This window comes from Macaca thibetana, chromosome 10 (genome assembly GCF_024542745.1).
Source record: "Macaca thibetana thibetana isolate TM-01 chromosome 10, ASM2454274v1, whole genome shotgun sequence".
Classification (NCBI taxonomy): domain Eukaryota; kingdom Metazoa; phylum Chordata; class Mammalia; order Primates; family Cercopithecidae; genus Macaca; species Macaca thibetana.
The window spans coordinates 65,385,520-65,402,037 of NC_065587.1; the positions used below are offsets into that span (position 1 = coordinate 65,385,520).

General features: G+C 51.2%; 3 protein-coding genes across 8 annotated transcripts in view; 2 read left to right on the forward strand and 1 right to left on the reverse strand.

Moving 5' to 3' along the window:
• Positions 1–15,531, forward strand: part of PIGU (phosphatidylinositol glycan anchor biosynthesis class U) — a 110,016-nt gene extending 94,485 nt beyond the window's left edge. The window contains exons 11-12 of the mRNA XM_050807160.1: positions 770–912; positions 15,096–15,531. Coding sequence (XP_050663117.1) covers positions 770–912; positions 15,096–15,209 — 257 coding nt within the window. The 3' untranslated portion in view covers positions 15,210–15,531. The remainder of the gene's footprint in view (positions 1–769; positions 913–15,095) is intronic.
• The window catches only part of EIF2S2 (eukaryotic translation initiation factor 2 subunit beta), a 511,882-nt gene continuing 496,764 nt past the window's right edge, over positions 1,401–16,518 (forward strand). The window contains exon 1 of one of the 3 annotated variants that reach the window (XM_050807245.1): positions 1,401–1,410. The gene's annotated coding sequence lies outside the window, so the exon portion shown is untranslated. Of the gene's footprint in view, positions 1,411–15,713; positions 15,724–15,795; positions 15,806–16,518 lie in introns of those variants that run through there. The other 2 variants (XM_050807239.1, XM_050807236.1) reach the window with 2 other exon arrangements.
• The window catches only part of MAP1LC3A (microtubule associated protein 1 light chain 3 alpha), a 306,452-nt gene continuing 305,656 nt past the window's right edge, over positions 15,723–16,518 (reverse strand). For all 4 annotated transcript variants that reach the window (XM_050807373.1, XM_050807372.1, XM_050807371.1 and 1 more), the window contains exon 5: positions 15,723–16,324. In XM_050807373.1, the coding sequence (XP_050663330.1) occupies positions 16,162–16,324 (163 nt within the window). In that variant the 3' untranslated portion in view covers positions 15,723–16,161. The remainder of the gene's footprint in view (positions 16,325–16,518) is intronic.

Sequence of the window (16,518 nt, forward strand, 5' to 3'; positions counted from 1 at the left end):
TAATAAATGGCAGAGCGGGATTTTAACCAAGATCTGTACCCAGCTGCCATGCTACGCTCCCATTTGGCTGAAGCCAGCCAGCCTGCCTGCCTGCCTCTGGACCACCCTTGAGTAGCAGGTCCTTCCTGAGACTTCAGGGAGAGCTTTCTTCCTGGTGGGATTCGGTATTCCCTTAGGGGCAGGGAGTGAGAGACAGTGTCAAAAAGAGGTCTTTTATCATCTAAGGGAGAGTTGGGAATGTTTGAAGAGCAAGGCAGGGGTCCTAAGACACCAGTTAAGGATAATGGAGAACGTGTTCCTAAGACCCAGGGCTGTGGCACCATGGAGACCCACAGTGCGGCTCTGTTCATCACGGTTCATGCTGGGGTTCCCACCCCTCATCCCACATGGCCAGATGGCGCCCTGCTTGGGGAGAGGGATACTCTTGGACCCTCCAAGATTAGGAGGTGAGGGGAATGTCTTCCTGAAATGCCCTGTTTGGTACCCTGAGGCACTCATGGCATTTCTAACTATAGCTGGTCTTCAGCAAGCCAAGCCCACAGTGGGAGGAAATAATCCAAATCCAGGAGCTACCACCAGCTGTGGGCATGGGGAGCCATTGACTTGGGAGTCTGGGGTTTGTTTCCTGGCACTCTAGTACCTCTGGCAGTGCTCTGCCTTTGAGCTACATGAGGCTCACCCTGGGCCTCTCCATTCCGGCGGCCATCGCAGCAGGGAAAGGGTGCCAGAGAGAGCGCGTCAGGCTAACTGTGACCCTCTGTCTTTGCAGTCCTGAGAAACATCTTTGTCCTCACCTGTATCATCATCGTCTGTTCCCTGCTCTTCCCTGTCCTGTGGCACCTCTGGATTTATGCAGGAAGTGCCAACTCTAATTTCTTTTATGCCATCACACTGACCTTCAACGTTGGGCAGGTAAGAGGGACAGCATGGGGGTCAGCTTGGGGACAGAAATTCATTTTGCAGCCTCAAGCATTCAACCATGACCTTGGATTCTGCATACCGGGGGTGTAGATGTGAAGGAGGGACAGTTAACTCCCCTCAAGTAGCTCCCAGTTAGAGAGGAAGTAAGAGCAGTGTAAGACTGAACCTGGCAGATAGGTACTGGGCACCACACTGAGCCATAGCCACGCTGAATTCTCAGCAAGCCTGGGAGACAGGGCGTGTTATCCCTACTTTACAAATGACGGGCAGAGGCTTGCAGTGGTCATCTCTTGTCAAAGGTCATTGGAGGAGCCAAGAACAAAATTCACATAAGGCTTGATTTCTGAGGCACCCCTTTCTGTAATGGTGCCTGTGGTTCCAGCACCCATAGGGAGTACACGGAGTGAGGGGGAGAGGGCAAGACAAGGGGAGGAGAGACTCTATGGACTCTCGGGACAGCAGGAACTAAGGCAGGCAGATGAGAGGGGGGCGGTCTGGCTGTTGAGGAGTTGAGCATAAATTGTGTGGCTGGGAGCGGTGGAGAGGAGGCTGCGGTCACAGGCTGAGGAGTACCAGCAAGGTACTTCCCTGAGCTGGGAAGCCTGTCCCTCTGTTCCACAGAGCAGGATTCTCAATCAGAATCCTCAGAGGGGGCTTGTTAAAAATACAGATTCCCTGTTAACAGGCTTTAAACCCTGCAATTGTGTTGCAACCGTCCCATGTACATGACTCTGATTGTTTTAAAATGCCAAGTTATCTGATCCCACTCCCAGAAATGTTGATTCAATGTGGAATACAGAGTCAGGAATTTATATTTTTAATAAGCTCTGCAGAGGTTCTGTGGCAGCGGGTCTGGCAAACTCCAGGTGGACTCACCCACCCTTCTTGGAAGTTCCCTCCTCCACGTGCTGCCTTCTCTTAGGTCAGGCTCTGGCCTCGTCGTGGAAGTCTTATGAGAATCACTTGTACCATTTACCATTTCAATTGCCATTGGCACAGCCAGGCATTTCCTATGTGTAATAGCCTGGATGGGAAGCAGGCTGGCTGGAAAGACTAATGATGCCAGTGAATAATCCCCAGGGTAATTCTTGCCTCCAAGGTTAGCTGCGGGAAAAGAAAGGAGTTAGGGCTTTCTCAGTGAGTGATGGGAATGGTGTTTCCTGCATGGACATTTCTGGAGGATTAATGTCCAGCCCAGCCAGTTGTCTTGGTTCGTGAAAAGAAGAAAGAGAGATGCAGGGCCCTGTAGCCTGGGTGGGGCCCAGCCGGACGGCCTGTTCTGCCTCTCACACTGTAGTTAGGGATGGTAGATGCACAGCCCCTCTTACTTTTGACCCACGCAGGCAGAATTCTGCAGGGCTCAACTGCATATCCTGAAGGAATCCAGAAGGTTGCTCTGGCTCTCCTACCTTTCTGGAATCTCCTTCCTTTTCCTTACCTCCCAGTGGTGACTGGCATGGGAGGGCATTGGGCCTGCCCTGGGCCTCTAGGGAGGTTGGCAAGCTCCACAGAAATAGTCCACAGCCTGTTGTCTTGTCATGAGTCTTGTCAGGCTCCATGGAGCTTGCCAGATAACAGCTTTCATCTCTGTGGCTGCCTTTCTGAGAGAAGGGACTCTAAAGCAGCACAGCGGGGTGTCTGCAAGTGATCAGGTGCCATTGAAGGCCGGAGAAACTGAATTATTGGAAAGAGGGATTGGGGTTAGGGATGGAAACCAAAGGCAGGTGGATCAAGTGTGTTCATAGCTGAAAGAAACCAGCTGGACTCTTGGCATGATCTCTTACCTTTTTTTTTTCTTAATCTCTTTTTAAAATGTATTTTAAATCACCAAGTAATGCATGAATTCATTATTGCTGGGGGAAAGAAGTCAAACAAAATAGAAGAATATGGAATGGGCTGAGTGTGGTGGCTCATGCATGTAATCCCAGCTCTTTGAGAGACTGAGGTAGAAGGATTACTTGAGGCCAGGAGTTCAAGAACAGCCTGGGCAACATAGCAAGACCCCATCTCTACCAAAAAAAAAAAAAAAAAAAAAAGACTATGGAATGAAAAGAAAAGAAAAGAAAAGATCTGCCTGAGCCCCCATCATGTTCTGCCCCTCTGCAGACGTGGCCATTGGGATCAGTTTGGTGTGTCTTTGCAGACTTTCCTCTGTGCCTTTATAGACAGCTATATACACAGATACATAAAGAGAGGTGGGTTTTTTTGTTTATGTAGGTAAATGGCATTCTCCTTTAAGTAGCATTCTTTGGCTTGCTGTTTTTCACTTAATGATTTTGTCTTGAGATAATTTTTTAATGGCTCTGTAATATCCAATGGTTTGGACTAGGTACAGCCCTGCTGACAGGCATTGAGGTTGCCCTTGGTTATTTTGGCACTTTATTTTATTTATATATTTATTTTTTGAGATGGAGTCTCACTCTGTCGCCCAGGCTGGAGTGCAATGGCGTGATCTCGGCTCACTGCAACCTCCACCTCCCGGGTTCAAGCAGTTCTGTCACTTCAGCCTCCCAAGTAGCCAGGATTATAGGCGTGCACTACCACGCCTGTCTAATTTTTGTATTTTTGGTAGAGAGTAGAGATGGAGTTTCACCACATTGGCTAGGCTGGTCTTGAACTCCTGACCTTAAGTGATGTGCCCGCCTCGACCTCCCAAAGTGCTGGGATTACAGGTGTGAGCCACTGTACCTGGCCTATTTTGTCACTTTAAATGTAAGAGCCTTGCAGCCAGGTGTGGTGGCTCATGCCTGTAATCCCAGCACTTTGGGAGGCTGAGATGGGAGGATCACTTGAGGTCAGGAGTTTGAGACCAGCCTGGTCAATAGTAATAAATAATAGATAGTAATAATAAATAAATAATAAATAGTAACTAATAAATAAATAAAATGGAAGAGCCTTGCATATCCCTCCACATATTGTTGTACACACATGCTGGTATTTTGTAGATTCCAAGTGGTGGGATTTGCTGGGTCAAGGGGCATATGCATTTTGCGCCTTTGGCAGGTATTTCCAAGTTGCCCTTCAGGCAGGCTGTATCAACCTATAGGCCTTCCAGCAGGGGGTCCAAGTACTTCCTGGGGCTGCTGGCTTTGGACTTTGTTACTGCTGCTGCCAGATCACTAACAGGATGCGTCAGATGGGGCCACTTGCTCACTGAGGCAGTCAGTCGAGGCATATCCTTGTCCCAGAGCACTGACTGAGGTAAGAGAGCCTCTCTTCATGAAAATTATGCCATCCTTGCCTTTGGACCTGTTGGCAGCCTCAGAGTACAAAATGAGACATTTCGAATTTTACTAAGAGTCCAGTGTCACCTCCTCATAGAGACCCTTCATGAGGTCCCCTTGTCCCACTTTCTCAGCCCTGCATGTCATGCACAGCCCAAGCTCAGCCCCTGCTTCTGTGTCTTCCATCGAGACATATGGCATTTAGGGACATGTTATCAGTTCCATATCCTGCTGTGAGCTAGGAAGGTGCTGGTATTCACCTGCCTCATTTTCTTCTCCTTGGGCAAGACAGAGCAGAGCTCTTCTAGGAACCAGATGAGTACAGATTTCAAGGAAGTATCTAGAACCTTGATATCATTGCTGAAATCAAGAGCTGAATATAGAGAACATCTTGGCTTATGGATTGCTTTTTAAATCCTGCTCTGTTTGAGTTGTTCAGTGCCATACCCTGTTACAGAACAAATTATGTGTGGATTATTAGTTATACCGGCAGGTAAACTAGTGACTAAGGCCCCATCCTTTACCCTGGGAGCTATTATTTTTCTGCCTGTGGCATGGTGCATTTGCTAATTATGGTTGTTCCTCAGAGTCAGTAACAGGAAATGACAACAGTAAACCATCCATGGTGGGGGGTGCGCCTGAGTGTGAGAGAAGGAAGGAGGAATTGAGACCAGTGGATTGCTTGAGGGCCTCCCCACTTCCTAAAGTGATTTAACTTCTCTAGGTTGCAGTTTCCTTATCTCAAAAACCGGGATGATGACCCACAGCTTCCAGGGTGTTGAGAGTCCTGTTGCCATTACTCATGTGTGTTGACATGGGAAATAGCAAGAGCAACATGCTCTTCAAATACCCAGAACAGATTCCTGGAGAAACAGTCCATGAACCAAGGGAAGCAGTTTTTTTTTAACCCTTTTGTTTTGTGAGTCAGTGACCAGCAGATGGAAAATACTAATCAAGGATTATATATAAATGAAAAGGAACTTGTTTAAATTTAGCTTTTTTAAAAGAGGAGGGCAAAGTGTCACACTTACCTTCATTCTGTTTAAAAACAGAGAACGTAAGAAAATCTTTTCCTAAAATCATAATTAATAGTGGCTCATGGGGCCAGGCACAGTGGCTCACACCTGTAGTCCCAGCACTTTGGGATCATGAGGTCAGGAGATCGAGACCATCCTGGCTAACATGGTGAAACCCCATCTCTATTAAAAATACAAAAATTAGCTGGATGTGGTGGCACACACCTATAGTCTCAGCTATTCGGGAGGCTGAGGTAGGAGAATCACTTGAACCTGGGAGGTAGAGGTCGCAGTGAGCCGAGATCATGCCACTGCACTCTAGCCTGGGCGACAGAGCGAGACTCTGTCTCAAAAAAATAAAATATAAAAATAAAAAACGGTGGCTCCTGTTTCAGGAGAGCTTACTAGGGGCTGGCCCCACATGATCCCTATAATCTTCTGATCATGTGCTCAGATGGCCTTCGGAAGCATTCTCTGTGCATTTACATAAACTCACAGGCTCATGGAGAAAGAGGCTTATTTGTGTGTGGGTATGTGTGTTTTATTATTGACATGATGATGAAAGTGGGACTTTTCTCCCTTTTAGTAAAATGTCCTGGTGATGTTTGCTCATATGTGAGAGAGGAACCTCCTATTTGAGTCTTGCATATGGGAACTCACCACACTTTACATAACTACTCTACTGACAGCCCTTTACGTTGTTTTCCTTTTTTTTTTAATAAGAAATTTACTCTTCATAACAGCTCTTTGAAGGAAGTAGTAGTATTATCTCATGATACAAATGAGGAAACTGAGGCTTGGAAGGGTTAGAGGCTTACCCAAACTCACAAAGCTGTGAAGGGGTGTATTTATCCACAGTCTTGTTTGTCAGATCCTCTTAGTAGACTGTGGGTTCCATTAGGGTGAGCCCTGGGTCTGTCTTCTTCATGGCTGTATCCCTAGCACCAAAAAGAATATTCAATGAGTAATTATTGATGACAAATTGAATGAGCTGGCATCAGAAACCACATCTTATGACCAATGCTCTAACACAATTCTGTACACCGTAACCTCCCCGTGCCAATCCCTGTTTTGGTCAGATTTGGGCCTGTGGCTGGTCTACTGGATCCCTAGGGAGTCAGAGCCAGAGCCCCCTTCCCCTTGTATCCCGGTAGCTGGCCTGAGAGCCCCACTCCTGCCCTGTGTGTACATCCAAAACAGACTTCTCGTCTGCCTGCCCTTCCTTTTTTTAGTAGGCCGGTTGCAGTAGCTCACGCCTATAATCCCAGCAATTTGGGAGGCTGAGGCCGGCAGATTGCTTGAGGTCAGGAGTTTGAGACCAGCCTGGGCAACGTGGCAAAACCCCATCTCTACAAAAAATACAAAAGTTAGCCAGGTGCAGTGGCATGCTACCTGTAATCCCAGCCACTCAGGAGGCTGAGGTAGGAGAACTGCTTGAGCCCGGTAGGCAAAAGTTGCAGTGAGCCAAGATCACACCACTGCACTCCATCCTGGGTGACAGGAGTGAAAATGCTGTTTCAAAAAAAGATTTTTTTAAATTTTACTTCATTTTTTTTTCTTTTTGAGACAGGGTCTTGCTCTGTTGCCCAGGCTGGAGTGCAGTGGCACAGTCACAGCTCACTGCAGCCTCAACCTCCTAGGCTCAAGAGATCCTCCCACCTCAGCCTCCCAAGTAGCTGGAACTATAGGCACACCCCCACACTTGGCTACTTTTTAAATTTTTGGTAGAGATAGGGTCTTGCTATGTTGTTACGAGCTCGAACTCCTGAGCTCAAGCCAAACTCCTGCCTCAGCCTCCCAAAGTGCTAGGATTACAGGTGTCAGCTGCCGTACCCAGCCAACCACCCACCCACCCTTCCAAGCAGGATCGGGATCATCTGGAACTCTACTCCTCAAGCCACTGCCTGTTTGCTGTGAGGGGCCAGCCCTGACCCCTCCCTGTACTGCAGACCCTCAGATACTGGGCTGGCCCTGCATTGGCCATTCTGCTTTCTGTTTCGAGTGAGGCCTGAAGCCCGAGGTCTGACACCAACCTCCTGCATGCTGCCTCCTGCCTGGGACTCACCGTTCACTGCAACACAGATGAAACCACAATCCTGTCTCCTGGAGTTGCCTCTCAGTTGGCCTGGTGTGTCATTCTGGGAAATGGGACCTATGAGGAAACGCTTGGAGACGTGTTGGGTGGGTCATTAGTGGCTGAGTGGTGTGTAGTCCCCATTCGGGGATGGCTCAAGACCCACTTCAGGTTTCTTCCGGCAGGTTGTGTGTGGCATGGGCTGTGCAAGATCCCAGGTCTGTGTGTGGGAAGGCTCGTTCCTCCTGACGTACAGTGACTGTGGCCAGGCTGGAGCCCTTGTCCTCATCCAGCTAGATGTGTGTGTTTACTTTGCTTTTCCCAACTAGTGGCATTCTGTCAAGGTCTTAGTTCATTCCTTTGTCCCTCCAGTGCTGAGCATCCCAAGCTTGTCCCTCACAGGCCCTTCCTAGCCTCTTCTCCTCCCCATAACCAGAGTGACAGGAAGAGCCCAGGCTGCATACAGCAGGACAAAGGCCACAGACGGCCAGGGCTCTGGAAGCCCACATTCTATAGCAACTCCAGCCCTATCTGTCCTGGCTTGCTGGCCTCAGGCACATCCTATAACTCCTGGGAAGCTGATTTATTTATTTGCAAATATTAATTAGGTACCTACTATTCACCAGGCACTCTGCAAGGGGTGAGTGAGACAGAGGTGTGCTTCCAAGGAGCCCTCAGTCTGTGGAGAGAAAGGAAAAGACATGGGCAGGACAGGGCAGCCTGACCTGCTGGGAGCCCACAGCTGGGCTGTTAAGGAGGCTTCTTGGGGGAGGTGGCCTCTAAGTGGGATCCTGAGGGATGGGTAGGATCTAACTGGGTTCCATGGTTTTAGGTAGCAAGACCTGGGTGGGGGTGAAGGAGGAAGAGAGAGAGAGAGAGAGAGAGGAGGAGGAGGAGGAAGGAGGGAGTGAGGGAGAACACCGTGCTGCTGAGAGCTCAGTGGGACGGGCTGTACCGCTTGAGAGGGAATGAGGCCAATTCAGACAGCAGTGGTCAGACCACATGGCCTTCAAGGGCCTCTTATGCAGAGGTCCAGACTGCGCCTTTGGCTTTAAGCTGAGGACAAATGTGATCAGCTCCTTGCTCTGCAAACCTCACTCTGCTGGGAAGAGCAGAGGTAAGAGGTGAGAGCCTGGCATCTGGAGCACCAGGGAGGAGGCCACTGAAATCTGGGGGAGGTGGTGGTGGCCTCACTTTCCTCAAACTGGGAAGGTGGTTGTGAGGACTGAATGTGGGGAAGTTTTTGAAAGTGCCATGTAACGGACAGTTACTTGTAGCCCCATCCTCAGTCTCACCTTGTGACCTTGCAGCCCCTGAGACTGAGGTCCAGAGATTTCACTTGTTACTTTGCATCTTCAGAGCTAGAGGGTGGAGCTTTCTCCTCCACCATTTCCTCCCACATAATGTCTGCTCTGGCCTGTGGGTTGCCAGGTTATGCCAAAGCGCTGTCCAGCTCCACAGTCGGCCGCCAGCCTCCTCTGCCTCCCAGCTTCCTGGATCCCAGGCAGGTGGGCAGAGGCTGCTGCACCTTGCCAACTGTGATGGCCACATGCATCCTCCCCAGCGCGGGCTGGCTGTCAAATGTCAGGGTCCCCAACAGCAGCAGGAGGCCTGGGGAACCAGGACATGCCTGGGTGGTAGCACCTGCTTCTCTAGGAATCTGCAGCCCTGGTGGTGGCCAAGGCTGCTGTCTGAGCCTAGCAGTTTCACAACACACTGGATTAACAAACTCTACTGGCTTTTCAAAAAAAAAGTCAATCTCTTTCTCTCTCCACTGAGTGACAGAGCTATGAACTGGGGAGAGCAGCCTCCGCAGGGTGTAAATGTACCTGAGGTGTCAGCACAGGCCTGGTATGGAGCAGGACTCAGTTCTGAGCAGGACTCAGTTCATGTGGGTGCAGACCCTAGGGGGTTGTGGAAGAACTCAGGGTTGGGCCTCTGACAGGACTGGCCCCTAACTCTTCACTTCCTACCATGCGACCTTTTGCAGGGCCCATAACCCCTGAGTTTCCCTTCTCTAAGTGGGCATTGTCAGCCCTACCCTGGGATGTTGGAAAGGGACAGTATTGTTTTTCTGTTAAAGGGCCTGGCCCAGGGCAGACACTCAGAAGATGTTCATTTCCTGTCTCTCTGTCCTGCCCTGCACTGGAGCACGTTCTGAGGGTTTCATTCTACTTCTGATTCCGGTCTGTCCCTGGTCACCCCTTTATCAGCTAGCTGCCCCATGAGCTCTTCATCATGGTCCCAGAGGGAGGCGGCCCTGGAGCCCTCATGGCTGCCATAGAGAGGAATGTGGACCGAGCCATCCCTGGGGGCAGCGCTGAGAAGGTAGAGACCAGCAGACAACTCAGAGAGAGCTGGCCCTGTGCAGGGTCTGGGGTCATAGAACTGGAGCAAATGCAGCCCCATTTCGTTGGGAGGCCAGTGGGCAGTGACTTAACTTCAGGGTCCATGTAACAATGCGGGGTTAGAGAAGACTCCTGGCAGATGAGCCTCTGAGGAATAGGTGGGAGCTGCAGCGCTGCTGGGCAGGGCAGGGGGAGCCAGGGAACTTCTGAGCAGGGGAGCATGTGTGTATGTGTGTGCATCAGTGTGTGTGAGTGCAGTGCGAGCCTGTGTGAGTAGTGTGAGCTTGCGTGTGTGCGCACCTGTGTGTGAGCATGTGTGTCTAAGCATTGCAAGTGTGCATGTGTGCACCTGTGTGTGTGTGCGCACCTGTGTGAGTGCAGTGTGAGCCTGTGTCTGAGCAGTGCAAGCATGCATGTATGTGTGTGCACCTGTGTGTGTGCGAGCATGTATGAGCAGTGTGAGCATGTGTGCACCTGTGTGAGCATGTACGTGTCACCTGTGTGAGCACGTACGTGTCACCTGTGTGTGCAGTGCGAGCCTGTGTGAGCAGTGCAAGCATGCATGTGTGTGCACCTGTGTGTGAGCAGTGCAAGCATGCATGTATGTGTGCACCTGTGTGTGAGCGTGTCTGAGCAGTGCAAGCATGCATGTGTGTGTGTGCACCTGTGTGTGTGTGAGCGTGTGTCTGAGCAGTGCAAGCATGCATGTGTGTGCACCTGTGTATGTGTGAGCAGTGTGAGCATGCGTGTATGTGTGTGCATCTGTGTGTGTGTGTGAGTGCGTGTGTGTGTCCAGAGAGGATGAGGGGGGCCTCCCAGCAGGAGGTGGCTGTGGAAGGAGAAGAGGGCAAGTCTGAGAAGGGGATTGGCAAAGCAGCATTTCAGCCACGTTGGGTGGGATCCAGAGACCTGAGGACACAGAGGGACAGACATGTTCTGGGGTCCTAACTCTGGCACAAAGACTAGAGGAGCCCGGCCGGGCGTGGTGACTCACACCTGTAATCCCAGCACTTTGGGAGGCCAAGGTGGGCGGATCATAAGGTCAGGAGATCGAGACCATCCTGGCTAACACGGTGAAACCCGTCTCTACTAAAAATACAAACAAAAAACGAAAAACAAACAAAAAAAAAAAACGGGCATGGTGGCACGCACCTGTAGTCCTAGCTTCTTGGGAGGCTGAGGCAGGAGAATCGCTTGAACCCGGGAGGCGGAGGTTGCAGTGAGCTGTCACACCATTGCACTCAAAAAAAAAAAAAAAAACTAGAGGAGCCCAGCATTGTTGGTAACAAGCTAGAGCCTATTACTGTCATTTTCCAGATGAGGAAAATGCAGCCTAGGGGACAGGAAGAGACTTAACATCACACAGCCACTGACTTGCCCATGCAAATTCCACAGCCCCTTGCCCAACTTGCCTCTGTCCAGACAGGGCAAAGGGGCTCTGAGTCTGCAGCTGCTGTGTTGGCTGCATCCTAGGGCTTCTGGGAAATCCCTGCTCCCCTCACGGCCCAAATGGAAAGCCCCAGGGTCAGAAGAGGTTGTCCCGGCTACAGGCTTCCCTCTGAAAGGACCAGGCCTCTGGGCCAGCCTGGTGTCCTCTCCCTAGGGGCAGGGTGCCCCCTCAGGACTTATGACACCCAGGGCTGTGTGCCCAAGCCGCTCACAGGGCTCTTCCCGCCACCCCCTTTATCCTGCAGATTTCCACACACACCTCACAGTTGACAGCTTTAGCATTGGACACCCATATACATACCCACCAGCGGGAGTCCATCGTTGACATCTTCCTGTACTTCTCCCATCATCCCTCAGTCCATCTTACTTTTTTAATGTATTTCAAATTGAAATGCAGACATCAGTACATTTCCTGCTAAATATTTCAGCATGTGTATCATTAACTAGACTTCACTATTTATTTACATTTTTCTTATGTAAAATTTATTATACAGGGAAAAGTGCAAATCTTATGTGTACATTTGCCAAAGCCCTCTTTCACTCAGCAAAATATTTTGAGTTTGTTACATATAACAGTAGGTCATTGCTGTTAATTTTTTTCCTGTTTGAAGAGCTGGGGTTTTGCTCTGACACCCAGGTTGACCTCCTGGGCTTAAGTGATCCCTTTGCCTCGGCTTCTCGAGTAGCTAGAATTACAGGCACAAGCCACCATTCCCGGCTAGTTCATTTATTTTTTAAATAAACTTTTTATTTTAGAATCACTTTAGATTTATAGGAAAGTTGGAGAGATAGAACAGAGTTCCTGTAAGCCCCCACCTAGTTGCCTAGGTTGTTAACATTTTATATGTTACCATGATATGTTTGTCAAAACTAAGACACCCTGATATATTACTATTAGTCTGAAACACTAGAATGGATTTGGATTTCCTATTTTTGCAGTCACATCCTCTTTCTCTGCCAGGACCCCATTGAAGGGTCCACGTTACATTTAAGGTCACACCTCCTCAGTGTCTTCTGCTTTTGTTTTTAGTCTTTCCTGACTTGTCATGACCTTGACAGTTGAGGACCACCAGCCAGGCATCTCGTAGAATGTCACCCAATTTAGGTTTGTCCCCCAGTTTAGGTTTGTCTGATGCTTTTCTTAGGATTATCCTGTGGTTGTGGGTTTTTAGAAGGAATCACATCTATTGGGGGTACATGCTAGCCATGTGATTTCAAGCTGATGTTAACCTCCACCACGTGGTTAAGATAGTGTTGGCCAGGTTTCTCCACTGTGAAGTTACTCTTTTCCCTTTCCCTGATCCTCAGCAGGAAGTGAGTAACCGAGTCTAGACCACCCGAGGCTTAGGGGATGCAGAGTGAACAAGAATTAAGCTCCTTCTGTGGGAGGGGGTATAACTACCTACATTGTTTGGAATTCTTCTGGAAGGAATATTTATCTCCTCCCCGCATTGATGTATTGATTCATTGATGTATTGGCTGATTTAATTGAAGTTTTATTTTTTATTTTTGAGACGGAGTTTCGCTCTTATTGCCCAGGCTGGAGTGCAGTGGCACATCTCCGCCTCCCGGGTTCAAACGATTCTCCTGCCTCAGCCTCCTGAGTAGCTGGGATTACAGGCATGCACCACCACGCCCAGCTAATTTTGTATTTTTAGTAGAGATGGGGTTTCTCCATGTTGGTCAGGCTGGTCTCGAACTCCCGACCTCAGGTGATCCGCCCGCCTTGGCCTCCGAAACTGGTGGGATTACAGGCGTGAGCCACTGCGCCTGGCCAAAGTTTTATTTTTGTCAGTGGAATACATGTATGTAGTTTGCAGAGTTCAGGTTTATAGGGGAAAAGAATAGCTACCTAAATTCTTCCTGTTATTTCTGCTGGTGTTTCTAAATAATATGCCTACTCTTCTGTGTGTCCTTTTCCGTTTTGTATTAGGTTGGATCGTATGAAATTGCCTGTATTCAACCATTTTTTTATCTGCAAAAATGGCAGTTTCATCTGGTCCAATCTAATAACCTCATCTTTTTCTTCCTCCTGCTTGTCCAGATGATTATTGTGTGACAAGGAGTTGCTTCGTTTTGATTGTTGCGGATTGTGACTGCACCTGCCCCTCATCTGACCTGGTTCAGGGATCAGCCTCTGAGCTCAGTCCCTGCTTTGGGCTCCTCCTGCCCAGATGGCATCTCGGGCCTGGGTGAGAAAGGGCTACAGGGTATGAGGTCAGCCTTTGCTGTGATCGCTGCCCCCCAATGGGCCAGCCTGGAGCTGCCAGCTGGGCAGCTGGGGGCCGGGCCTCAGGGGCTGCCTGAGCTCTGTCTGCTTTTCTGACACTGACCAATCTGGTGCTCCTCAGGGATCTGGGCCCCAGGCAGACCACCTTTCTGGGTCCATGGCCATTAGTCCAGTGCTCCAGGTGCAGCCTTAGGCCAACCATTGAACACTTTGAGTCTCAGTTTGCCCATCTGTTGAAGATGAGGATTGTTAAACCTTCCAGATGGGCTTCTGTGGTGATAGAATGGCAGGTACTTGTCCTGAGGCCATTAGAGCTGCTGGTGACAGGACACCTTCTTGAACTCCAGGCGCCTCTGATCTCTCTTTAGCTGCTGTTGTGTTACCTTCAGGTGAGTGAGAAGCTGCCCAGGACAGGGTCTGGAGGTCTAGATCCCAGGCTTAGCTCAACCTGTCTTGCCCCAAGACCATAGCCAAGTGCTCTGTGCCTTAGTCTCCCCATCTGTGCCATGTGGTTGGTGCCAATCCTCTGAGGCCTCCAGGTGCCTGAGAGCTGCAGTGTCTGCAGTGTGAGCCCATCCGCTCATCCTTCTCTGAGGCTGGGCCCTGCCCAACCTGCTCCAGGGACCAGTGGTCTTGGGAAGCTTGGGCTGACCGAGACCGCAGACTCTGGGTCTGGTGTACAGGGCCCTCGGCAAATCCCTGTTCCTTTCTGGGCCTCCTTGAAGAGACAGTGGGCTGAGCTTCTAGGCCCCCTTTGATTCTGCGTGTGGCCCGGAATGGGACAGACAGACTGAGCTGGGCACAGAGATACCATAGTGACAGAACCATTCGAAGACCCTGCCCTGATGGAGGCCCTGGGCCAGGGGAGGAGGCACAATCAGGCTGTCAGCTGAAGGAAAAATTGTGCTTTGGATGAGTCTGTTATTGAGTAGAGATTAGTGGGGCCAAGACCTAATCTGGGGGGCAAGTGATCCTGAGACCTGAAGCGTAAGCAGCTGTCGACTAGATGAACGGGGAGAGAACGTTCCATGCAGAAGAAACAGTAAGGATCCTGCAGTGGGGTGAGGTGGAGCCAGGAGAGGGTGGGCAGGGACCCTAGCAAGGTCTCAGAGCACCAGGGAGTTCGAGCTTCCCCCTAAGGCATGGGAAGCCTTTGGAGGATTTGAAGACTGGAAGTAACACCATCAGATGTAGGTTTTGAAAAGCTCCCTCTGGCTGCCAGGAAGAATGGGGTGGGCGTGGGTTTGAGAGCAGGGAGCCCAGGGACCAAGCTTTGCTGTTGTTTAGGAGATGACAGTGGCTCTGTCCAGAGTAGTGACTGTGGGGCTGGATCGAAAGGGTGGATTTGAGTTTAAGGGGTAGAATTGACAGGTCATGGTGGCTTGATGTATGAGAGAAGTGTCAGGGCAATTTTGTGGCCTGGGCACTTGGCTGGAAGATGGGGCATGGGTGCCCAGTGGGAGAAGTGTATTTGACAGAGGGAAGGTGAGGAGTTTGATGTGGACCTGGCTGGGGTGGAAGTGGCTGTGGGAAGAGGGGGCAGAGGCCTCTGGCTGCACAGGCACCAGGCTGGCATTTGAGACCAAAGCCTGTGATGGAGGTGTAGACCATGGGTGGGGGCCGGGGAAGTCTGGACAGCTTCTGAGAGGCCAACAGACCTTGCAGGGTCAAGTTTGGGCCCTGAGGTGGGGGCCCTGGGCAGGGCCTCTCCAGTGATTGTGATCCAGAGCCAGGCAGGGGCTCTCCTGTCTTCCAACACATGCTAGCAGTTCAGGGATCCTGGGCTCACGGGGAGATACCCTGCAGCACCTCATATCCTCTCTCTCCCCCCAGATCCTGCTCATCTCTGATTACTTCTATGCCTTCCTGCGGCGGGAGTACTACCTCACACACGGCCTCTACTTGACCGCCAAGGACGGCACAGAGGCCATGCTTGTGCTCAAGTAGGCCTGGCTGGCACAGGGCTTTGTGGACCTCAGGGGGCTGAGGGGCCAGAAGCTGGGCCAAGCCCTCCAGTCAGAGTTGCCAGCAGGCGAGTGCTCGGGCAGAAGAGGTTCGAGTCCAGGGTCACAAGTCTCTGATACCAAAAGAGACCCATGGCTGATAGTAAGGCCTGTGGGGAAGAACTGGAAGCTCCCCAACTTGGACCCCCCCACTTCGTGGCTCTGCACACCAAGGAGCCCCCTCCCAGGCAGGAAGGAGAAGAGGCAGGTGAGCAGGGCTTGTTAGGTTGTAGCTACTTAATAAATGTTTTTTGTTATGAAGTCTACCCTGAGACCACATCTGCATTGCACTCCTAGAGGGGTGGCCCCTAATGTTCTGAACACTACACACAGGTGTGGGTTTCCAGAGCAAGCACTGAGGCCACAGAACACAAGTCTGTGCGCCAGAGCCCGGGGATGGTGCAGACAGCCCTACCAGCACCCTTCCCACTCCCAAGCAAGCAGCTGGAGGCACGGGGCCAGGCAGGCCTGAGCAATCTTTATTCTGCAGAGGGACAATGACCACAGATCCATACACCATGTGGAGACCGAGGGGCGGGGAGCCAGGGGCCAGTCTTTCAGGGGTGGGCAGGTCCAGGCGTGGGCAGAGCCTTGGGTGGGTGAGGGGCAGATGGGCAGACAGGCAGGGGCCTAAAAAAAAGATGAACCACACAGTGGGGTGCTGGGGGCTGCTCCCAACCCTCCCCCATCCCAGCCAGCACCCAGAGGGACAACCCTAACACAACCGGCCCAGGATCCACCCAGGGGCAGAGTAGGTGGGTTGCCCTCTGACTAGGGGGGCACATGCCTGCCCAGCCCACCACGGCAGAGGCAGCTCAGTTCAGGAACCAGGAGCTCTCTGGGCAGGGCCTGACCGGGCCCCCCCCCACTCCCAGGCCGACCCCCCTACTGCTGGCTCAGAAGCCGAAGGTTTCCTGGGAGGCGTAGACCATGTAGAGGAAGCCGTCCTCGTCTTTCTCCTGCTCGTAGATGTCCGCGATGGGCGTGGACACGCTCACCATGCTGTGCTGGTTCACCAGCAGGAAGAAGGCCTGCGTGGGGTTCAGCTGCAGGCGGCGCCTGAGGCAGGCGGGAGAGTATGTGGCTGTAAGGGGCTTGGCTACGGGGCAACGTAGCCCTGACCCCCAGAATGATTCCCAGCCTTTCACACCCATCCTCACCCCACCTGTCACCTCTGACCCGGCACCGACTGCAGCCCCGACCTTGACCTTTCCAGCCGCCCCAGAACAGGGGTCCACCACCGGTCCCATCAC